At 40.3% G+C, this 24,445-nt stretch overlaps 1 protein-coding gene across 2 annotated transcripts in view; it reads right to left on the bottom strand.

Annotated features, from left to right (window-relative positions):
* Window positions 1–24,445, bottom strand: part of MAATS1 (MYCBP associated and testis expressed 1) — an 84,421-nt gene that overhangs the window by 12,869 nt on the left and 47,107 nt on the right. For both annotated transcript variants that reach the window (XM_013962739.2, XM_013962742.2), the window contains 4 exons: window positions 8,032–8,148; window positions 5,825–5,896; window positions 4,535–4,681; window positions 2,301–2,522 (listed from right to left, as the gene is read on the bottom strand). In XM_013962739.2, the coding sequence (XP_013818193.1) occupies window positions 2,301–2,522; window positions 4,535–4,681; window positions 5,825–5,896; window positions 8,032–8,148 (558 nt within the window). The remainder of the gene's footprint in view (window positions 1–2,300; window positions 2,523–4,534; window positions 4,682–5,824; window positions 5,897–8,031; window positions 8,149–24,445) is intronic.

Below are 24,445 nucleotides of genomic sequence, written 5' to 3'. Positions count from 1 at the left end.
CAGAGGTGGGAAGTTTAATGTGGTCTACTTCTAACAATATATGTACTTGTGTGTTTACATGCATCTTTATAAATGTGTGTGTATGGACACATTTGTGCTTGTATGTGCATAAGTGAGTAAAGGAAACGTTCGGGTGGCTATATGTGTGTCTATATGTTCCTCCACATCTTTGCTAATACTGTGCTCATGGGATTATGTTTGTGAATGTGTCTTCATGTATGGACATGAAGTGTATATGCATTTAAATATGAGTCTATGACTATATTTCTCAATATATGTTATTTTTCTGGAAATTTACTAATGTGTACATTTCTAGTTTTTGGTATACTTATGTGCATGCAAGTATATTTATCTATAAAAGGATCATATGATGGAAGATAGGGAATTTAAATGATGCATGGGGGCGTCCCTGGATGGATACATTCTTTACATAAATGATCCTTAAATCAGGCCAGAAGGGTCATTTTAACCCTTTCATGCCCCTCCCAGACGTGCTGACATTTCCTGGGGCTGTTCCCATCTAAAAGACACCTTCCTAGAAGTCTTTGACCAGTATCTTCCTCTTCGTATTTCTGAGTATAGTAGTTCCTTTGTCTCTCTCCTTTTATTCTCACTCCCAACTGGTTCTTCCCATCCCAGCTGGTTTTTCCTTAGTGATTTCAGTAGGGGATAGTATGCTCCTGTTTGCTAAAAATTGCTAAATCTCAGTAATCCTATTTAAAGAAAAGCTGTTAGGATGACAGGAAACTAGAATACGAATTATTATTATAGGCTGTTTGACACCAGAGATGATCCTCCACTCCAATGAAAAACTTGGGGAGGGAGAGGGGAGGGGGGTTCAGGATGGGGAACGTGTGTACACCCGTGGCGGACTCATGTTGATGTATGGCAAAACCAATATAACACTGTAAAGTAAAAAAAAAAGCTGAACTTGACAATATACAACCTACAAGTTTTTAAGCTGTACAGAAGATGGAAAATCTTTAATTTTAGTCAATTTTTTAATTAGAAAAAACAGCAAATACTATTTATGAATCAATCCTAATTCCCTGGGAATTGGGTAAATCCTTAAGATCACAGATCAAATAAAACCTCCAGTTGACATAGCATTATTTTTTCTTACCCAAGGAGCTCAAAAGTAGTATCCATATTTACAATTCAGATAGCCTCCTGGACAGGAATTTTTTTTTTTTTTTAATTGGCACTTTTTAAAAAAGGTTGGCACTTTCCGTCTTTCCCATCTGGCCCAAGGGAGACTCACACAGTCTTTGCTTTGACATATTCTGGGTGTGCTGGCCGCCCACGCAGCCTCTTCTGTGCTCAAACCCCTCAGCCTGCCCAGCTTCCACCTCTGCATTCCTGGGGGTCAGACACTCTAACTGAAAGAACACACATCAAGCTCCCCAAGAAAGGGGACATGCACTCCCCAGACTCTAGGTGTGATATGGGGGGGTGGGTATTAGTCACAGCACAGCTCCCCTTAAAGAAATCTTCCTCACAAATCCCCTCCAATTTTATCACTTGAGCTTTTGCATTCTTGATGAGGGCAAGAGTGCTTTGAGATATTATTGATTCCTCAAATTTCCTCTGAGTTTGCATCTGGGTCAGTCTGGAATTTCACATCCACTGGGACTTGGTCAGAATTCTAATTTACCAGCCTGGCATTCCTAACTCCCACGTTTGTATCTTTAGTCAAAAAAATCTCTTCTAAATTCCATCTGATATATTCATTTGCTGAAATGACACCTCTACCAAGATGTCTCAACCTAATGTAAATCAAACTCCTGATTCCACCCCTGCCCCAAACCTATTCCGCCCTCAGCTTTCCTGCCTCGGAAAACAACCGTCATCTCCCTACTCACTGACACCGGAAACTGGACTTTATACTTGACTTCACCCTATTTCTCACTCTGACCTAAGTTAGTTCATCAGCCTCCTTTCAAGTCCCTTATTTCCACCCTGTCCTCCCTCCAACCTGTTCATACAACAAGTACCCCCAATGACCTCTGTAAAAATGTGTCACTGGGCCCCATTTGTTTCCCTCATGAAACACCATCTTTTCTTATTCTACCCTTATTTGCATGTTATATAGGATTTAAGCTCCAGGAAAGAAGGGGCCATGCCTGGTATTTCCCTCCAGAGTACCCCACAATGCCTTTACATACTGCTGGGCATATCCTAGGAACCCAATATATTATCTGTTGAAGACAATTAAGAAATGAAAGCCATCTCCTATCTTGAGGTTCCTTGGGTTTGACTCAGCTCCTTATAAACGGCTTCCTTACGACATCCCCACTTGCCTCCTTAAATATCTGGTCCTCCTCCTGCAGGCGCCTCTGCTCCACCTGGCGCCGGCCGCTCTCTTCAGCTTCGCGCATCCGGCGCTGCCGCTCGGCCAGCATGGCCAGGGCGTGGACCCGCCTCTCCTCCTGCAGTCTTACCAGCTCTTTGGACAGGAAGTCAAACATGTCTGCCAGCACCCTTCCTTCCAGTCCAGCCAAGTGGTTTTCAACCAGCGACACCTTAAAAATAATAATATGACTGTGAGGATACAGATTACACTAAGAAGTGTGATTCATCCGGAGGGATGCTGGATTACCCTCGGCAGGCACTTCCCTTTCAGGACGCAATGGTTTTACTAGGAAAACTTACGATACAAACTTAGACTTGAGAAAGCGGATTGTTCAGCAATGGATGATCGTTTAGCAAAACATTAGTTAGCATCCACACAATTTTTTTTTTCAATTTTATCCAGAAGGTAAAGTGCTTATGTCTCCCCAGACATGAAGGGAAATGTCAAGGTTTTGATTAAAAGATAATATTGGAGTTCAAAAAAATAGAATCTCCTAGAAATTCACTCATGATACCTTTTAATTTTTCAATGCTTGATCCTTTAACACCAAGTTTTCAAGCTTTTCAGTAACATGAAAGTAGAAAACCTTGGTACTTTTTATTAATTTAAGTAACTTCAAAGTCATTAAGAACTGCCTTTGAAACAGAGTAGGAAATAAGCCTACATGTCTATGTAGTCACTGAGGTAGATAGGGGCCCAGAGTTCCTGGCCAGGAATAAGCCACTGTGTTTATTTATGGATCCCTCCATCCTGGCTTTGGCACAATGAGAATAAAAGTGTTTAAGAAGACTGTACTGTGTTCCTGCTCCTAGCCTCAGTGGTAAGGGGGAAAGGCTCTTCTCCCAGACACTTGCTGCTCTCACACTGACGATTCCCCTTGATATAAGAGAGGGAGAAAATGAGAGGATCAGAACTGCTATAGGTACGTGAGACGCCCACTGCCCCAGATGCCCGCATCCCACAGGCGTAGCCAGGAGCAGCCGAAGGTAAACAGGGCGAGTCTGTGGCTATGTGACAGCTCTTCCCATTAATTCCTCCCTTAGCTCTTAGCCGTCATCATGTCTATCAGTCAAGTATTTATCCACTCAATGGGATAGATGAATTAAAAACTCTGGATTGTCTTAGCTATAGCCGCTCAAGTCTATAATCAGAAACCTTGAAGGGGCCAAAGCGGGCATTCTTGCATCCAGGTCCTGGGCATTCCACTGCCTGAGCATTCTGCTCTCTCTCTGAACAGATGTGCAGCTCGTTTCCATCATATCCAGGGCTCCAGGGCCCCCAGATTCAGAGACTCCAGCGACTACATTCTCCTCTTCCTTCTCTGGTCCCTTGGCTGGGTCTCACCATCTGTGGCTTTCTTCTTCCCTCCCCTAAACCAGCCCCCATCACTCAGAGAGCACTCTCAGCCCTGCTGTCACATGAAGGGAGCACAGGGATGCTCGCTTCAGAGCTGCTGACCATTTGTGCCCAGTTCACAGCATGAGAGCTGTGTGTGTCACTAAAGGTGGGTAATATTAACTTTGCTGTACGTCTACTTTCTTACAACACTTTGCAAATTGATTCTTTTCACATTGATTTACAGATAAGTGGGAGAGACAGTAAAAGTATACCTCCACTTTAGTCAACGTTAAATACTGTGTATATATACACAAATACCAGCAGAAAGTAGGAAACACATTTACAGTTGTTGGGTTAGACCTGCAATCACCAGCTATTGTCAGTCACACAGAGCTCAGAGAACCTGAGGAAAGTCACAGAATAACATATTAACATATTTAATGTGCAGTTTAAGGAGCACGAGCTATGTACAGCTCCAAAACGCATACATGAGTGTGGACAGTTTTTAAAATCTCGTTTCTCACTTTTTCTTATTGCTTTCAGTATTTATTCATTCTACTTAGCTTCCACTGAAATATAATAGAGTCACTAAATAGTTAAGAAAAATTGGAAAAGAAAACCTTTTAAAACAGTGAAGCTTTTTTCCTTTCCTTTTTGCAAATTAAAAAAAAAAAAGCATATTCAACTCAGGGAGGATACAGTCCATTCAAATTGTGGACTGTCGTGCCACTGGTGAAAAATGCTGGGATTGTGGGGGCTGTTTCTTTTACACCACCTCATCTGTTGTTTGCACAGTAATAAAAATCACGGGTGAAAATGGGAGAAGGAAGGAGAGGAAAGAACCTTGTGCTCGTGCAAGTTCCTCTGCCGCTGCAGGGCCAGGGTCACCTGCTTCTCGGCTTTCTTCACCAGCCTGTCATCTTCTTGCAGTGCATGGCTGGTGCGCAGCTCCTGGATCAACTCCAGTCGCTTCTCCTTCCCTTCAAACATCTGTATCAAATCAAATCAGAGAGACCCACAAATCAGACCGGTGAGGCGCTCATGAACCGCGGGTTCTGCTCCGCCATTCAGGGCCACGGGCCAGGTGTATGCCACTGAGCCGGGCATCAGCCCTGTTTTCTAAAGCTCCTTCAGCTATTCAGGCAGACAGGAACTCAACTATCAGGTAACCGTTGATTGAATTTCTTAAAATGCCTCTCAAAGACAAGGTGACAATTCTAGGGTAATGTTAAGAAACTGGAACCTTCCCTTCGTTTCCTGGCTCTTCCCCTAAGAAGCCTGGGGGGTATTTTTCATTGTCATTTTTCTTTTCTGAGAGATCTGCTCCTGGTCTGGAATACACAACCTGCTGTCTGAACTTCACTGCGGCGTTTCTCCTGCAGAAATACTGGCAGGACAGGGAAGAGCGGTGAACACAAGACGCTCATCCAGCCTCCCTGGACTGACTCACCATAACTGAGTCTCTTAAGTTATAGCTGTCTGGGGAAGAAAAAATGTTTTAGCTGAGGCTTTACAATAGTCCCTTTTTAAACTTAAGAAGCACAATGATCTGACTAAGGCTTTACGGTCAGGAAGACCAGAGTTGAATTTGCTGGCACTTAACATAATCTCATTCAGGCTCGTATTACTCACCTATAAAATGGGTAATTGATAGAAAAAAAAATATGCTGATATATGTAGAGCAAAGAATATATAATGTGAGCATACAGTAAGAGTTCAAAACTATAGTTATTTACTTAGCTATTTCATTTATTATTCATGCATTGCTAGCTAATATACAAACTCAGATTATTATGACTGTGGAAAATTAGAGAATCCACTTAGTTTGCAATGCTTAATAGTCAAAATTCATGTATGAAAACTGCTGGATTCAGCAGTTCCATGGACGACACTAGCTTCACACTGCTTTGGTTACACACGGGAAACAGCAGGCGGCTCCTTTCTTTCCTTGATACTGCGCCACTCACTTGGGCCAGCTATGGCAGGAAAAGGGAAAGAGTAGGTAACTCAACAGCATCGTTCCACAGGACGGCAGGGTGTGGGAGGCAATTCACCCCAAGGAAATAAGCACAGGTGCACTCTGTGAATCTGGCCTCAAAGGAGAAGAACAGGACCAGGCTCCACCCTACACACCATGTTTTGAACAACTCTGCCCCGGAGCAGCTTTTGAAGGTAGATCACAGCCATTTCTATATCTTCTTCCTCCTAAAAAAACAAAGAGAGAGAACGAAGCAGCTTGAGAACTGCAGCAGTTGGCATCAAATACTTTTTTGAAGATTTATATCTAGCAAAAAAACTAGACACCAGAAGGATTTAAAGAGAAGCAAAAAATCACCCTTCTTTGAACATATAGGACTTTAAACATGACATTAAAGTATTGTCAAAATTCATCATATTTTTCATGATAAGATATCATGAAAACTGGTAAATTATATCAAAAGCAAAAAATTCATCCACTGTTGTGCTATCCTTACAAGTTAAGCCATTTTCATTTTTTCTATATTCCTTTCTAACAAAATCTTTCTTGAAGCAGTATGTATTGTTAATAAAAACCCTTTTGCAATAGTTTTTTTTTTTTCCATGTTTAATCATGAGTAGACAAAGAATGCAGGCTTCCCTGGTGGGTCAGTGGTAAAGAATCTACCTGCCAATGCAGGAGATGTAGGAGACAAGGGTTTGATCCCTGGGAGAAGGGAGAAGATCCCCTGGAGAAGGAAACGGCAACCCTCTCCAGTATTCTTGTCAGAGAAATCCCATGAACAGAGGAGCCTGGCAGGCTACAGTCCATGGAGTTGAAAAGGTCAGACACAACTTAGTGATTGAGCATGAACATGAGACAAAGAATGCAGATGGGATACACTGGAGTCAAAAATGAGGTGCTTTTCACAAGAATTTAGCTAAACTGGTAAAATCAGAATATAATGGACAAAATCAGCAATCTACAAAAGTCACCTTAAATAAGTATGTGTACAGGCAAAAAGAGCAGAGTCTACAAATTAAAGCCCCTCTGAATGCAAAAGACATCAATAGTGGAATCAATGGCATTAACACTTGTGAAAGACATGTTAACCACAGGCAGTGGTCAGCACAAAGTCTTGAAAAGAGGATGCTGCCCAGAAGTGCATTGTGGCCAGTCAGCAGGAACATTCCCACCCCTCCAGAGATCTCAGAGCCATTGGAGGTGCTAGTGAGGTCTCCCATCAACTCCCCCACTCTGGCAAAGCACAACCTTATGTGCAGTTTGGCTTTGTGTGAGAATGTCCCTGTGTTGGGAGAGAACAAGCTGACTTCCCGAGAGCAACATCTTGATATACCAGGTAGTTATAGTTCTCTCTGTAAAGTATGTTGTTGTTGTTCAGTTGCTAAGTTGTGTCAACTCTTTGCAGTCCCATGGACTGCAGGAGGCCAGGCTCCCATCCTTCACCATCTCCCGGAGTTTGCTCAGACTCATGTCCCGTGAGTTGGTGATGCTATCTAACTATCTCATCCTTTGCTGCCCCCTTCTCCTTTTGGCTGCAATCTTTCTGACATCAGGGTCTTTCCCAGTGACTTCGCTCTTTGCATTAGGTGGCCAAAGTATTGGAGTTTTAACTTTAGCATCAGTCCTTCCAATGAATATTCAGAGTTGCTTTCCTTCAGGACAGACAGGTTTGATCTCTGTGCAGTCCAAGGGACTCTCAAGAGTCTTTTCCAGCACCATAGTGCAAAAGCATTAATTCTTCAGTGCCCAACCTTCTTTATGGTCTAACTTTCACATCTGTACATGACTACTAGAAAAACCATAGCTTTGACTATAAATAACAAACTTGCAAATTTGTGGCATCTCCAGCAGTTTCTTGTGAGTTTTCTGAGTCAGTCCTTTAAATCCTAACCAACTCTGGAAATGCTGACTAAACTGAGTGTGGGGCCCTGAGAAGGTAAGGCACAGCCCTGGAGTCAGAGTGAGCTCTCTGGCCAATCTTAACCCAGAAGCTGGCCTGTCTTGATGATTCCTTGCTAATTTCAGCTATCATCAACCACTTCATGTGGGAATACAGTTACAGTATCTGATCATCATTCCATCTTCTTATTTGATATACATCAGGATTACCTTCTGATGCCTATTTTTCTGGGGAAGACTTCATTCTTTGTGTATTTATTCTTGAAAAGGACTGGATCTAGATTTCATTTTGCTTTTTTTTCCTGTGTGCATTTGAAATATAAGGATAAAGGAAATGTAATTCAGATCTTGGGAAATGAACATGGTTATACTAGGTTTGTTTTTAACCCAAACTATCTGGAGAACAAACAAATAGCGAAGCTGAATTTAGCTTTTCAAATTGAAAAAGCCTCAAACTTACATTGGAACTCATCTCCAGGGTTGGAGTTGGAAGTCGAGGTTGAGGTACTGGCTTTCTTTGAAGAAAACGCATAGGTTTCTTTGCTTCGAAATCCTTATTCTTCTTTTCCAACAGTGCCTGAAATAACACCAGTGTCTGACAATGATATGTCAACATATGTTCATCAACTGTAACAAGTGTACTGCTCTGGTGGTGGATATTGATAATGGGGGAGGTTATACATATGGGGGAATAAGAAAGTATCTCTACCTTCCTCTTAATTTAGCTGTGAATCTAAAATTGCTCTGAAAAGTGAAGTCTTTAAAAAAAAAATCAGTGTCATTTCTTACATTTGTATTTTTTCCTACTACCAGATCAGTCAGAAACAATCTTCTCTACGGCCATGCTAGGACAGTTTGAGAAAGTACAAACCAGGGTGCACCTATGATATTCCATGAGTAAGTTAACCTCTAAACAAACATGAAACATTCTGGGTGCATCCATTTTAATAAAACGTTTTGGAGACTTTAAAAATGTTTTTGAGTTTTTAAAAGGTTCTATGATGTGTGTATGCAAGCAAATCCCCCAACTTCTGTTCTTCCACATAAGCTAATCTGCTGTTTTAAATGACTTGCCTGGGGCAATAGAAAATTGTCCTGTGCAGTGTCTGACTGAAACATAGCGTATATTTTATTGTTATGGGGGAAATGAAGAGTATTAATTGGCAATTGTTTTCAAGTGAAGACAGCTTGACTTTGGGCTTGAAGCCAAGCACATCAAGATTTTTAAATCTGGTTCCTTGTGAAAGAATGTGTTTCTATTTCAACATGCATGATATATACACATTTTACTTTTGATCATCAAAAAATCCTGACAGAATTATACATAAGGTTTTGTTCATTGGTTCCATTTTCAGACATAGGGGGATGTTTTTAGCTTAAAAGTATCAAAAAATGTGTTCTCTATGATTTTAAATTTTAAAACCACACTTTAATTACTTTTTCATCATTTAATAATTTTTACACTGTTTTTCCACAAAAACATAAATAAGTGACAAAACAAACACTAAGTCAAGAGTTAAGATTTATAAAAAATATGCTAATTATGAGTAAAATTTGGAGCCACATCCAATTACCATGGCTGTAATAGAGACTCTGAGTTTCTTGAAAATAAATCTGATGGCAAATATATATATATATATATATATATATATAACAGCTCTCTCTCTATATATATATATATAACAGCTCTATAATAGCCAAAACTACCGGATCAACAGGAAGCAGCAGTGGTTTAAAAGTAGAGTTGACCCTTGAACGACATAGGTTTGAACTGCATGGATCCACTTATATACAGATTTTTTTCAATAAATATATTGGAAAAATTTTTGGAGATTTTTGACAATTTGAAGAAACTTCCATATGAACCACACAGCCTAGAAATATAGAAAAAGTCAGGTATGTCATGAATGCATAAAGTATATGTAGCTATTAGTCTGTGTTATCCCTTTGTTGTTGTTCAGTCACTAAGTCATGTCTGACTCTTCGCAACCACATGGACTGCATCACACCAGGTTTCCCTGTCTTTCACCATCTCCTAGAGATTGCTCAAACTCTTGTCCGTTGAGTCATTGTTGCCATCCAACCATCTTATCCTCTGTCACCCCCTTCTCCTCCTGCCCTCAATCCTTCCCAAGACTACACACAAATCTATTATAAAAAGTTAAAGTTTATTGAACTTATGCACACAGACACTTACAGACCATACGTGATGCCATTCAAAGTCAAGAGGAACGTAAACAAAGATGCAATATTAAATGATAACTGCACAAAGCTGTAGGACATACTATACTACTATAATAAATTCATAACTAACTCCTGTTGCTTTTGCTGTGAACTTAAGTGTTGTGACAAACCTAGAGGCATTAAAAAGCAGAGACATTACTTTGCCTCCAAAGGTCCATATAGTCACAGCTATGGCTTTTCCAGTAGTCAAGTATGGATGTGAGAGTCAGACCATAAAGAAGGCTGAGTGCTGTGTGCTTTTGAATTGCGGTGCTGGAGAAGACACTTGAAGAGTCCCTGGAACAGCAAGGAGATCAAGCCAGTCAATCCTAAAGGAAATCAACCCTGAATATTCACTGGAAGGACTGAGACTGAGGCTAAAGCTTCAATACTTTGGCCACCTGATGTGAAGAGATGACTCACTGGAAAAGACCCTGATGTTGGGAAAGATTGAAGGCAGAGGAGAAGGGGACGACAGAGGACAAGATGGTTGGATGGCATCACCAATTCAATGGACATGAGTTTGAGCAAGCTCCAGGAGATGGTGAAGGACAGGGAAGCCTGGTGTTCTGCAGTCTACGGAGTCACAAAGAGTCGGACATGACTGAGCAACTGAACAGCAAGCATTGTTGAGTGTCCACTTAAAATGTAAGGTGATGCCAAGCATCTGAAGGAGAAATTCGTCTCTGCAATAACCTGCATGTCATGGTAACAAGTGATCTCTAGCGGTTCTTGTATATTTTTCACTGTGTTTAGTGCAATACCATAAACCTTGAGTAACAATATGGGACCCATATGAAATGCCACTAGTGATGCTGGGTTTGCTCCCAAGAAGAAGAGAAAAGTCATGATATTAACAAGAAAAAGGTGAAGTGCTTTATATTCACCATAAATGGAGGTTTGCAGCTGCAGTTCCCCACCATTTCAGGATAAATGAATCTAGCGTAAGGACCACTGTGAAAAAAGAAAAGGAAATTCAAGAAGCCATGGTTACAAGCAGACTGAAAACCTTGCACCATTTGCAAAACACCTTATCTCATGTTGAAAAGGAAGCTTTCATGTGGATGCAGGATTGCTATAAGAAAGGCATACTTGGACTTCCCTGGTGGTTCAGTGGGTTAAGAATCTGCCTGCCAGTACAGGGATTATAGGCTCAATCCCTGGTCCAAGAAGATTCCACCTGCCATCGAACAACTAAGCCCACATGCCGCAACTACTGACACCCATGTGCTCTAGAGCCCGTGCTCTGCAACAAGAGAAGCCGCTGCAATGAGAGGCCTGCACACTTCAACCAGAGAGTAGCCCACTGGCTACAACTGGAGAAATGCAAAACAAAGACCGGCACAGTCAAAAGTAAAGGACAGAGCATAATTTGATGAGCTTTGGGGGGGATAAAAGAAAGGCACACCTATAGACTCTAATATGATTCAAAAGAGCTTACCAGATGCCACTAGTGGTAAAGAATACGCCTGCCAATGCAAGAGATGTGGGTTCAATCCCCGGGTTGGCAAATCCCCTAGAGTAGGAAATGGCAACCCACTCCAGTATTCTTGCCTGGGAAATTCCTGGACAGAGAAGTATTGTAGGCTATATTCCATGGGTAGCACAGAGTTAGACATGATTGAGCACGCACGTGCACACACACACGATTAAAAAAAAATTGAAGTCATTATATGAGAACTTTAAGTACAAGGAAGGTGAGGATCTAAAGCTGGAGAATATAATGTCAGCAAAGGATGGTTTGATAATTTTCTAAAGAGGTTTGGCTTAAACCAAGATAACAGAAGTAGCTTCTGCTGACCAAAAGGCAGAAGATTCCCAGACACCATTAAGAAAATCATTGAGGGGAAAGAATATCTTCCTGAACAGGTTTTTAATGCTGATGAAAGTACCCTGCTCTGGGGGAAAATGCCACAAAAGATACTTTTTAGTAAGGAGTAGAAGGAAGCACCAGGATTCAAGGCAGGAGAGGAAATGCTAACTCTGTTTTGTGCAAATGCAGTTAGGTTATGATCAGAACTGCATTATCTACAAAGCTGCTAAGACCCCAGCCTTGAAGGGAAAATGACAATCACCAGTTGCCAATCTTCTGGCTGTAAAAGAAAGCCTGGACAGGTTCCAGGTTTCTGGATTGGTTCCATTAATTAATGTGTTGTTCCTAAAGTCAGGAAGTACCTTGCCTAAAAAGGACTGCCTCTTAAAGTTCTTTAGATATTGGACAATGTCCCTGTTGACGTTCATTGTTTTTCAGTCACTAAGTCATGTCCAACTCTGCAACCCCATGAACTACAGACACCAGGCATCCCTGTCCTTCACCATATCCCAGAGTTTGCTCAAATTTATGTCCATTGAGTCAGTGATGCCATTCAACCATCTCATCCTCTGTCGTCCCCTTCTCCTTTGCCTTCAATCTTTCCCAGCATCAAGGTCTTCTCCAATAAGTCAGTTCTTCACATCAGGTAGCCAAAGTATTGGAGCTTCAGCCTCAGCATCAGTCCTTCCAAAGAATATTCAGGGTTGATTTCCTTTAGAATCAACTGGTTTGATCTCCTTGCAGCCCAAGGGACTCTCAAGAGTCTCCTCCAGCACCACAGTTCAAAAGCACCAATTATTTGGCACTCAGCTTTTTTTATAGTTCAACTCTCACATCCATACATGACCACTGGAAAAACCATACTTTGACTCAACGGAGTCAAAAGTCTGAGTGTTTTGGGGAAAAAAGAAAGGCACATCTATAGACTCTAATATGATTCAAAAGAGCTTACCAGATGCCACTAGTGCTAAAGAATATGCCTGCCAATGCAAGAGATGTGGGTTCAATCCCTGGGTTGGGAAATCCTCAAAGGATTTGTCAGCAAAGTGATGTCTCTGCTTTTTAATATGCTGTCTTGGATTGTCATAGCTTTTCTTCCAAGGAGCAAGCATCTTTTAATTTCATGGCTGTAGTCACCATCGGCAGTGATTTTGGAGCCCAAGAAAATAGTCTGTACTGCTTTCATTTTTACCCCATCTATTTGCCATGAAGTGATGGGACCAGAAGCCATAATCTTAATATTTTGAATGTTGATTTTTAAGTCAGTATTTGCACTTTCCTCTTTCACCTTCATCACCTTCATCTTTTTCTTTCATCAAGAGGCTCTTCAGTTCCTCTTTGCTTTGTGCCATTAGGGTTGTGTCATCTGCATATCTGAGGTTGTTGATATTTCTCCCAGCAATCTTGATTCCAGCTTGAGCTCCATCCAGCCCAGCATTTCACATGATATACTCTCCATATAAGTTAAATAAGCAGGGTGACAATATACAGCCTTGATGTACTCCTTTCCCAATTTGAAACTAGTCTGTTGTTCCATGTCCAGTTCTAACTGTTGACCTGCATACAGATTTCTCAGGAAGGCAGGTCAGGTGGTCTGGTATTCTCATCTTTTGAAGAATTTTCCAGAGTTTGCTGTGATCCACACTGTCAAAAACTTCAGCATAGTCAACAAAGCAGAAGCAGATTTTTTTTTCTGGAATTCTCTTGCTTTTTCTGTGATCCAATGGATGTTGGCAATTTGATCTCTGGTTTCTCTGCCTTTTCTAAATCCAGCAGCTTGTACATCTGGAAATTCTTGGTTCACATACTGTTGAAGCCTAGCTTGAAAGAGTTTAAGCATTACTTTGCTAGCATGTGAAATGAACACAGCTGTATGGTAGTTTGAACATTCTTTGACTCTACCCTTCTTTGGGGTTGGAATGAAAACTGACCTTGTTTAGTCCTGTGGCCACTGATAAGTTTTCCAAATTTGGTGGCATATTGATACAGCGCTTTAACAGCATCATCTTTTAAGATATGAAATAGCTCAGCTGGAATTCAATCACCTGCATTAGCTTTGTTTGTAGTAACACTTCCTAATGAGGTCCACTTGACTTCACACTCCAGGATGTCTGGCTCTAGGTCTGTGACTACATCATTGTGGTTATCTGGGTCATTAAGACCTTTTTTGGTACAGTTCTGGGTATTCTTAACACCTCTTCTTAATGTCTTCTGTTTCTGTTTGGTCCTTACCATGTCTGTCCTTTATTGAGCCCATCATTGTATGAAAGGTTCTCTTTGTATCTCTGATTTTCTTGAAGGGACATCTAGTCTTTCCCATTCTATCATTTTCCTCCATATCTTTGCATTGTTAAGAAAGCTTTCTTACCTCTCCTTGCTATTCTTTGGAAATCTTCATTCAGATGGACATATCTTTTCCTTTCTCATCTCTTCTTTTCTCAGCTATCTGTAAGGCCTCCTCAGACAACCACTGTGCCTTCTTGCATTTCTTTTTCTTGGGGATGGTTTTGGTCACTGCCTCACATACAGTGTTATAAACCTCCATCCACAGTTCTTCAGGGACTCTATCAGATATAATCCCTTGAGTCTGTTATTTCCACTATATAATCATTAGGGATTTGATTTAGGTCATACCTGGCCATTCAGAATCCCATGAGTTCAACAACAAAGGCATCAAAGTGATCTACTTGCCCCTGAACACAATGGCTGTAATTCAGCCTCTAGATCAGCAGGCCATAAAGACCTTTAAGGCTTGTTACACATGGTACTTTATGGAAAGGATTATTTATTAAAGGATTATTAATGCAGACACCATGCAAGTCTGCCATTGAAGATGCCATCACAGTTACAGAAAAAGTTGTAAAAGTCAATAAGCCCCAAACAATGAATTCCTGCTAGAGAAAACTGTGTTCAGATTTTATGCATGACTTCACAGGATTTATGACAAAGCCATTCAAGGAAATCACGAAAGAGATTCTGGAGTTGGCTAAAAAGGTGGTGGTGGGGGTGAAGGGTTTCAAGACATGGATCTGAGTGCCAAAGAATTGATGCTTTTGAACTGTGGTGCTAGAGAGTCTCCTGGACAGCAGGTAGATCAAACCAGGAACCTAAAGGAAATTAACCCTGAATATTCATTGGAAGGGCTGGTGCTAAAGCTGAAGCTCCAATACTTAGGCCACCTGATGTGAAGAGCTGACTTATTGAAAAAGACCCTGATGCTGGGAAAAACTAAGAGTAAGTGGAGAAGGAGGTGACGAGGATGAGATGGTTGGATGGCATCACTGACTCAATGGACATGAGTTTGAGCAAACTTGGGAAGACAGTGAAGGACAGGGGAGCCTCACAGGCTGCAGTTCATGGGGGTCGCAGAGTCAGACACAACTTAGTGACTGAACAACAGCAGAAGGATACCACACCAGAGGAATGAACAGAAGATGACCTGATGGAGGGGACTGCTTCCAAATGAGGGCCACCAGTGAGGAAGAGAGTGTAGAAGAACCAGCGACAGGAAACAACTGATGGATGACCCGGGAGAGCAATTTTGATTACTCAAGGCTGCACGTGACTTCATGTAAGACACAGACCCTTCTATGTTCAGGGCTATGGCACTGAAACAAAAAGCAAATGATGAAAGAAGGATTGGTACTATATAGAAACATTTTTGGAAAAATGAAAAACCAAAAAAGTCAGACAGCAATTAAATGTATTAGAGATGTTGTGGGGAGGGAGGTGGGAGGGGGGTTCATGTTTGGGAATGCATGTAAGAATTAAAGATTTTAAAATTTAAAAAATAAAAAACTAAAAAAAAAAATGTATTTCTGTAAAGTTACACTGGGTGTGCCTACCTCTCTGGCCTCCCCTTCCACCTCCTCTATCTCTTCCATCTCTGCCTCCTCTGAGACAGCAAGACCAACCTCTCATCTTCCTCATCCTCAGTCTATTCAACACGGAGACCACAAAGATGAAGACCTTTATTGTGATCCACTTCCATCTAATGAACGGTAAATAATCACCATGCCATACAGTTAATAAATTTATCTGTTATACACGCGTGCAACTGTCTCTGTGTAAAAATCGAATAACTATACATTTTCATGTCATCATGATCACCTAAGTATTTATCATATGGAGCATCGTGCCCAAGACTTGTATTAAATTCAGTGAAGTAAGGCCAAACAAGGAAGCTGTGCTACAGATTTCAATTGAAAAAAGTTTCAAGAAGGAAAGAATCACCAGTCATATACTACAGAGATCTGACTGCTGTGTGGGAGCTAGCAATGCAGAGGGCACTGCCGGACAACAGCAGACTCACTGGAGAGTCTGTTTTAAAGTCTAATTTGTCCGAAGAAAGAGATCAAGATGGTGGAGTAGGACACAGAACTCACTTCCTCCACTGAGCATATCAAAAATATATTTAATTTTTCCAAAAACTGTTCTACAAATACACATGTGGAACAATTCTCAGTGAAAACTACCTGGAGACTCACGGACTCTTGCACAAACACAGCTGTAAGACCTATACTGAACTGGGCAGAAAGAAGAGAGAAGTGATTAAGGCAAGATTTCCCAGGGGATTCAGAAGAGGAGGAGGTTAACACAGGCAGAGATCTTCCCAAGAGAGTGAGCAGTTTGTCACATATTGGGCATCCCAGCCCTGGGGTCTGACACAGGGATGACAAGTCTCCTTGGCGGGTTAGAGAGCCAGTGGGAGTAACAGGAGGACTGTAGGAAGCCTGGACTCTGCTTGTAAAGAGCACATGCATGCTTGATTGCTCACAAAGCAGAACAAAGAGGGTGGGCTGAAAATCGCATGGGTGGCTGGTTGGTTTCTCATGAATGCCTTGGCATGCAGACCAGCCTGAGCCAAGAGAACACTCCAGCCCTCTTAGGAACTTGGCTGTGAGATAGAGAAGTGGTTCAACATAAAGCAGCATCTGAACACGGTGGGGGGACAGCCATCTCTGGTGCTTACAGAGGCAGGGCAGCAGGGATAGTCCAGATCTCTGGTCCTAGTGGGGCCACTATGGCCTGTGCCAAGGTTTGCACTTTAATCCATGCCAACTACCCCCGCCACCCCCCCTTGCCTCAGCATTGTTCTCATCTGGGGCAAGCGTGTCAGAGCTGAGAAGGGGGAGAGTGTACACTTGGAAGGAATGGAGCCAGCTTTGACCCGATCCTCAGGGCTTCTGCTACAACATGGTATAGGAGTTAACCTTCAACAGGGCAGTATGGCCACCAAGCAGAAGGGAAACTTCGTCTTACAACTGGCTTCAGCCCTAGCACCTCCACCTCTAGCCTCACCTCCTACCAAGGGATAGATGCCAACATGCCCTGAGAAAACATCACTTGAGTTCATGTCAAACCCAACTCTCCCACCAAAGCCATTGGGTACAGACAGGCTGTTAGGGATGCTCCCACATAAGGACACCCCTTCAAGACCACAATAGGTAACTGTTTTATCTAATTCCATAGAAGCAGAAAGAAAACCAAAATGAGAAGACAGAGGAATGTGTCTTAATTGAAAGTAAGTCAAAACCCCTGAAAGAGCCTTCCTTGGTGGTCCAGTGGCTAAGGCTCCATGTTCCCAACACAGCAGCCTGAGTTTGATCCCTTGTTAGGAATTAGATCCCACACGCTGCAACTAAGAATCAGTGTGCCATGACTAAAGATCCCACACAGTGCAACTAAGACCCAGCACAGCCACATAAATAAATATAGACATTTAAAAAAAAAACCTGAAAAAACAACTAATTAAACAGAAATAAACAATTTACCAGATAAAGAATTTGAAGCATCAGTAATAAGTGTGCTAATTGAATTAGGAAAAAGGATAGATGAACATCATGAGAATTTTAACAAGGAACTAAAAAATATAAAAAAGGACTAGCCAGAACAAAGAATACAATAACTGAAATAAAGAAAACACGTTAGAAGGCATGAATAGGTTACTGGTGATAAAGAAGAGACATAAGTAATCTGGAAGATGGAATAACAGAAGTCATCTAATCAGAACAGGAAAAGGAAAACAAAAAAAAATGAGAATAGTTTAATGGATCTATAGGACAACATCAAAGATATCAACATTTGTGTTATAAGGGTTGCAGAAGAAGAAAAGAGAGAAAAAGGGGTCAAAGTATATTTGTTAAAAGTATGACTGAAAACTTTCCAAACTTGACGAAGGAAATGTATTCAGGTACAGGAAGCACATAGTGTCCCAAACAAGATGAACCCAAACAGACCCACACTAAGACATAATTAAAATGGCAATGGTTAAACCCGGGATTCTGAAAGGAGCAAGAGAAAAACAAAGAGTCATACACAAGGGAACCCCCATAAAGCTGTCAGCTGATTTTTCAGCAGAAACTCTGCAAATCAGAAGGGAGGGCCATAATATATTCATAATGTGTCCAAAGAGAAAAATCTGTAATCTAGCAAGATTATCATTTAGAATTGAAGGAGAGACAAAGAATTTCTCAGACAAACAAAAACTAAAGAAGTTCAATACTAGACTTACACTAAAAGAAATGTTAAGGGGTCTTCTCTCAATTAAAAAACCCTATGACAAGAATTTAGAAACTATAGTCAAGGAAAAATCCCACTAAGAAAGGCAAATAGTAAGGGCTAAGTTTCAGCCACTTGAATAAGCAAGGACAAAGGTTAAAAGATAACAACTGTAAAAGTAACTGTAACTACAATACACAATGAAGGTATAAACATGAAGACATAAAATAGGATATCAAAACACAAAATGTGAGGAAGGAGTGAGAAAGGTAAATCTTTTAGAATGTATCTGAACTTGTTACTACCGGTTTGAAAGAAGCAGACTTAGTTATAGATCAACATGTATGAATCCCATGGTAACCACAAATCAAAAACTTACAATAGATATTCAAAAATGGAGAGGAAAGGAATATAAGCATTCTACTAAAGGAAATCATCAAACTGCAAGAGAAGAAGCAAAAAGGAGAATGAACGGAGAACTACAGAAACAACCGGAAAACAAGTAATAAAATAGTAATAAGTATATACCTACCAATAATTACTTTAAATATCAATGGAATAAAGGGTCCAAACAAAAGACGTGGATTAAAAATAAGACCCATCTATATACTACTTAGAAGATTAAAAATAAGACCCATCTACATGCTACTTAGAAGAGGATTCACTTCACAGCTAAAGACACATACAGATTGAAAGTGAGTGGTGGAAAAAGATATTTCATTCAAATAGAAATAAGAAAGCAGGGGTAGCAATACTCATATCAGATAAAATAGGTTTTTTTAAAAAGTCTATCAAGAGATGAAGAGCTTTATATAAAGAAAAAAGATCAATAAAGAAGATATTACACTCATTAACATATATGTAACCCATTAAAGGAACAACTAAATATAAATATTTAAATTAAACATTAATAGACATAAAGGGAGAAATTGATAATAATATAATAATAGTAGGGGCTTACACCTGACTTGTATCAATGGATAGATCACCCAGACAGAATATCAATAACTAAATAGCAATTTCAAATGATACAATTAACCAGTTAGACTTAATAGATATCTAAGAACCTTATGCAAAGAGTTGACTCATTGGAAAAAACTGTGATACTGGGAGAGGGGGGCCAGGTGGAGAAGGGGACGACAGAGGATGAGATGGCTGGATGGCATCACTGACTTGATGGACGTGAGTCTGAGTGAACTCTGGGAGTTGGTGATGGACAGGGAGGCCTGATGTGCTGTGATTCATGGGGTCGCAAAGAGTTGGACACGACTGAGCAACTGAACTGAACTGAAGGATGCTCTATTCAAAAATAGCAGAATATACTTTGTTTTCTAATGCACAGGGAACATTCTCCAGGATGGATCACATGTTAGGCCACAAAACAAGTCCCCAGTAAATTTAAGAGAATAGAAATTTTTTTGACCATAAACCTATGAAACTAAAAATCAGTTATAGCAAAACAAAAGGAGGGGGGAGCACAAACACATGGAGACTAAAATATGTGTTACTGAAAAAAAGAATAGGTCAACAAGGATGTCAAAGATGAAACACCCCAAGACAAATGAAAATGGACACACAACTTTTCAGAACTGATGGAATTCAGCAAAAGCAGTCCTAACAGGAAAGTTTATAATGATACAGGCCCACCTCAAGAAACAAACAAACAAACAAAAAATCTAAAATGAACAACCTAACCTTCCATCAAAAGTAATTAGAAAAAGAAAATCAAATAAAGCCCTAAGTCAGCATAAGGAAGGAAATAATAAACATTTAGAGACCAAATAAACAATTAAAAACAACAACCAAGGACTGGTTTTTGAAAAGATAAACACAACTGACAAACCTTTAGCCAGGCTCATCAAGAGGAAGAGAGAGAGGACCCAAATCAACACAAAAAGAAATGAAAGAGGAAAAATAGCAACAGATGTCACAAAGACACAAAAATAAGAAAATACTGGGCTTCCCTGGTGGCTCAGTGGTAACGAATCTACATGGCAATTCAGAAGACACAGGTTCAACCCCTGATCTGGGAAGATCCCACATGCCGTGGAGTAACTAAGCCTGTGTGCAACAACCACTGAGCCTGTGCCCTAGAGTCTGGAAGCTGCAACAGTTACTGAGCCTACACGCCACAACTCCTGAAGCCCGTGCACCCTAGAGCCCGCGCTCCACAACATGAAAAGCCACTACAATGAGGAGCCGTGCACTGCAACTAGAGAGTAGCCCCTGCTCTCTGCAACAAGAGAAAGCTGGCACAGCAATCAGGACTCAGCACAGCTAAAAACAAACAAAATTTTGAAAATAATGTGAATAGTTATATGACAAATTGGACAGTCTAAAGAAATGGACAAAAGTCTAGAAACATAACTTTCCAAGACTGAATCAGGAAGAAACAGATAATCTGAACAGATAGATCACTACTAGTGACTTGAATTTGTAAAAACAAACAAAAAAACCCCATCAAAACCAAATGAACAAAATAAAAACAATAAAATTCCCAGGAAACAAAAGTTCAGAATGAGACGGCTTCACAAGGGAATTCTACCACGGTAACCTTCTCAAACTTTTCCAAAATATAGATGAGGATGGAACACTTTCAAAATCATTCTCAAGCTACCATTACCTGCCGGGGGCCAGGGTGAGGAATTCCGCCCATGGCAAAGGTCATGAGGAAGGAGGCTTGGCATACGCAAAGGCGTGATCAAGCCTCAGGAAACCCCCTGTTCCCGAGCATCTAACCCCAAAACCAGAGTCTGTTTTATGCTCTCACCTACACTTCTGACTTTACGGGGGGCTCTCCCCCATAACCGTTTCTCTCGGAGAAGGGGTAAACATGCAGCTCCAAGACAATAAAAACTCTTGGGCGTGACAAGAGTGTTTCAGCTTACGGACTCCTCTGAAGGTTATCTAGCCCACCTGTATAGGTTTGTCCGGCCACATGTGATTGCTTACAGCCTCCCAACCTGAGAGGCACAAGATGTTTTAGACTTACTAAAGGCAAATTATTTTGGGGAGTTAGAAATTATTAGTATAATGTGTTGGTTAGGAATTATATTGGTGAAGGGTTCTTCATTTGTTGTGTCAATAATTGCTGCTAATTCCCTGCTCTGGGTGGGACAAGGATGTCTCAGGTCAAACCTCTCTGCTGACAGACTAGCTTGTGTGACAGGATTATCCATACTGCTGCCACTAGTCACATGATTGTTTACTACCTCTTAACCATAAACAGCACAGAGAGTTTTGGAGTATTTTGAGAGTCTTAATTAGCATAGGACTTTTTCTTCTTGTTGAGTCAATGATTGCCGCCAGGCCTCCATATCCTTAGGCACTTGGGAATATATTAATCAATGTATTTGGAATATAGCAAAGGAAATATAGTAGTTTTTAAGGTTAGCAATACTAGACTTTTTGAGTTAATGGATTTTCTCTTTTGTAATAGATCACTGTACTTTGTTATATATCACTGTGTCCTTGCTATGTAAGAATGTAACTTTATCATATCTTAAGACTAAATAGATCTTAAGGGGAGCATTGGTGAAAGGATTTTCATTTGTTGGGCTGATGTTTGCTGCTAAATCTTCATGTTCCCTACTCTTATAATGAATATAACTAACATATAGGAGAAATAAGTATTAACCTTTAAGCATATAGGAAGAAATAAGTATTAACCTTTAAGACTAATCATATTAACCTTGGGTTAAATAAATTCCTTTCTTGATTGTAACTCACTACACCCTCACCCTATAGGAATGTAACTTTATTTGGAGGGTGGTGCCTGGTCTAAGAAAAAACACCCTTGGAAGAAATAAGTTTTTTTGGTTATCAGAAAGAAAGGATCATAAAATGTCAGCAGGTCTCACTCATGGCCAGAAGATGATGTAATATCCCTAAGACCTTTTTTTTTAATACATTTATGTGAAGCACCTGATTTTGATAAAGGTCAGGACTGCTGACCCCCGCGTGACTCTGTATTCATCCCTATGTGTAACAAAAGGTATATAAGCAAACCCAAAAATAAAGAAATCGGATCAGTTTCCGGAAAGACTGATTCCCCCATGTCGCTTCTTTCTTGCTCCCGTTTTTCTGGCTGAATTCCCATCTGCAGCATGGATGCTATTCCATGTAATCCAAATTATTCAGCCTCCTTTTCTCCACCAATCTTCCTACTACACTATCCATTTCTAATCTCTCTATATCTGTGATTAAATATGTATTTTTCCAAAGACCCCGACTCCGTCCCCCCACCTTCGAATCACCCTGGATCCACCGGGGCTGGACCCCGGCAATTACCCTGATATCAAAACCAGACAGAAAAAAAAGGAAATTACAAGCCAATAAATTTAATGAATATAGATACAAAAATCCTCAACAAAATATCAGCAAACCCAATCAACAATAATAAAAAGGATCACACACCATGATCAAATGGGATTTGTTTGAGGTGATGCAAAGATGGTTCAATATTCACCAATCAATATGAAACACCACATTAACAAAAGGAAAGGCAACAATCATTCATTTCAACAGACAGAGAAAAAGCATTTGACAAAATTCAACATCCATTCATGATAAAATTCAACATCCATTCATGATAAAAACTCTCAGTAATGTGGATACAGAGGGAACATATCTCAATATAATAAAAGTCATTTATCACAAACCCACAAGGACTAACATACTCCATGGTGAAAAACTGAAAGTTTTTTCTCCAAAATCAGAAACAAGATAAGAATGCCCACTCTTGCCACTTCTATTTAATATAGTATTGGAAGTTCTCATCACAGCAATCAGACAAGGAAAAAAATCCATCCAAACTGAAACAGAAGAAGTAAAACTGTCACTATTTGCAAATGATATGATACCATATATAGAAAACCTAAAGTTTCCACAAAAGAAACTATTAGAACCAATGAATTAATTCACTAAAGTTGTAAGATACAAGAGTAATATACAGAAATCTGTTGCTTTTCTATATACTAATAATGAAATATCATAAAGAGAAAATAAAGAAATGGTCCCATTTGAAAACACACCAAAAAGAATAAAATACCCAAAGAATAAACTTACCACTGAGGTCAAATACCTATACTCTGAAACTATAAAACACTGATGAAGAAATCTGAAAATGATAAAGAAATGGAAATATAACCTGTGTTCTTGGATTGGAAGAATTAATAGTTAAAATGTCCATACTACCCAAAGCCATCTGCATATTTAATGCAATCCCTATCAAAATATCCAAGACATTTTCAACAGAACCAAAAGAAACAACCCCAAAATTCATATGAATCACAAAAGACCCCAAATTACTAATGCAATCTTAAGAAAAAAGGATAAATCTGGAATTAACATGCTCCCTGGCTTCAGACTATACTACAAAGCTATAGTAATCAAGACAGTATGATACTGCCATGAAGAGACACACATAGATCAACAGAACAGAATAAAGAGCTCAGAAATAAACCCATGCACTTATTTTCAATTAATCTTTGACGAAAGACACAAGAATATACAATAGAGATATGACAATCTCTTCAGTAAGTGGTGCTGCAAAAACTGGACAGCAACATGTAAAAGGATAATATTAGAGGACTTCCCTGGTGGTACAGTCGATAGGAATCTGCCTGCCAGTGTAAGAAACACAGGTTTGATCACTGGTCCAGGAAAATTCCACATGCTGCAGGCAACTAAGCCCGTACACCACTACTACTGAGCTCATGCACTCTAGGGCCTGTGACCCACAACTAATGAGCCCCTGTGTCACAGTTACTGAAGGCTGTGTGCCTAGAGCTTGTGCTGTACAAGAGACGCCACTGCAATGAGAAGTCTGTGCATTGCAAAAAAGAGTAGCCCCTGTTCATTGCAACTGGAGAAAGCCCACGCACAACAGTGAAGATCCAGTTCAACCAAAAAATTAATAAATAAATAATTTTTAAAAAGGATAATACTAGAAACTTTGCTCACATCATATACAAAAATAAATGGATTAAAGACCTCCATCTAAGACTGGAGACCATAAAATTCCTAGTAAAGAACATAAGCAGAACACTCTTTGACATAAATTGTAGCAATGTCTTTTATGGATCCGTCTCTTAAGCCAAGGGCTTCCCAGGTGGCTCAATGGTAAAGAATCCACCTGCCAGTGCAGGAGACACGGGTTCAGTCCTTGGGTTGGGAAGATCCCCTGGAGAAGGAAATGGCAGCCCTCTCCAATATTCTTGCCTGGGAAATCTCATGGACAGAGGAACCTGGTGGACTACAGTCCGTGGGTTCACAAAAGAGTTGGACATGACTTAGTAACTAAACAACAGTAACAACTCCTAAGGCAAAAGAACAA

This window comes from Capra hircus, chromosome 1 (genome assembly GCF_001704415.2).
Source record: "Capra hircus breed San Clemente chromosome 1, ASM170441v1, whole genome shotgun sequence".
Lineage (NCBI taxonomy): Eukaryota > Metazoa > Chordata > Mammalia > Artiodactyla > Bovidae > Capra > Capra hircus.
Note: the sequence above shows the minus strand (reverse complement) of the source record. Positions and strands in the feature narration are given on the sequence as shown.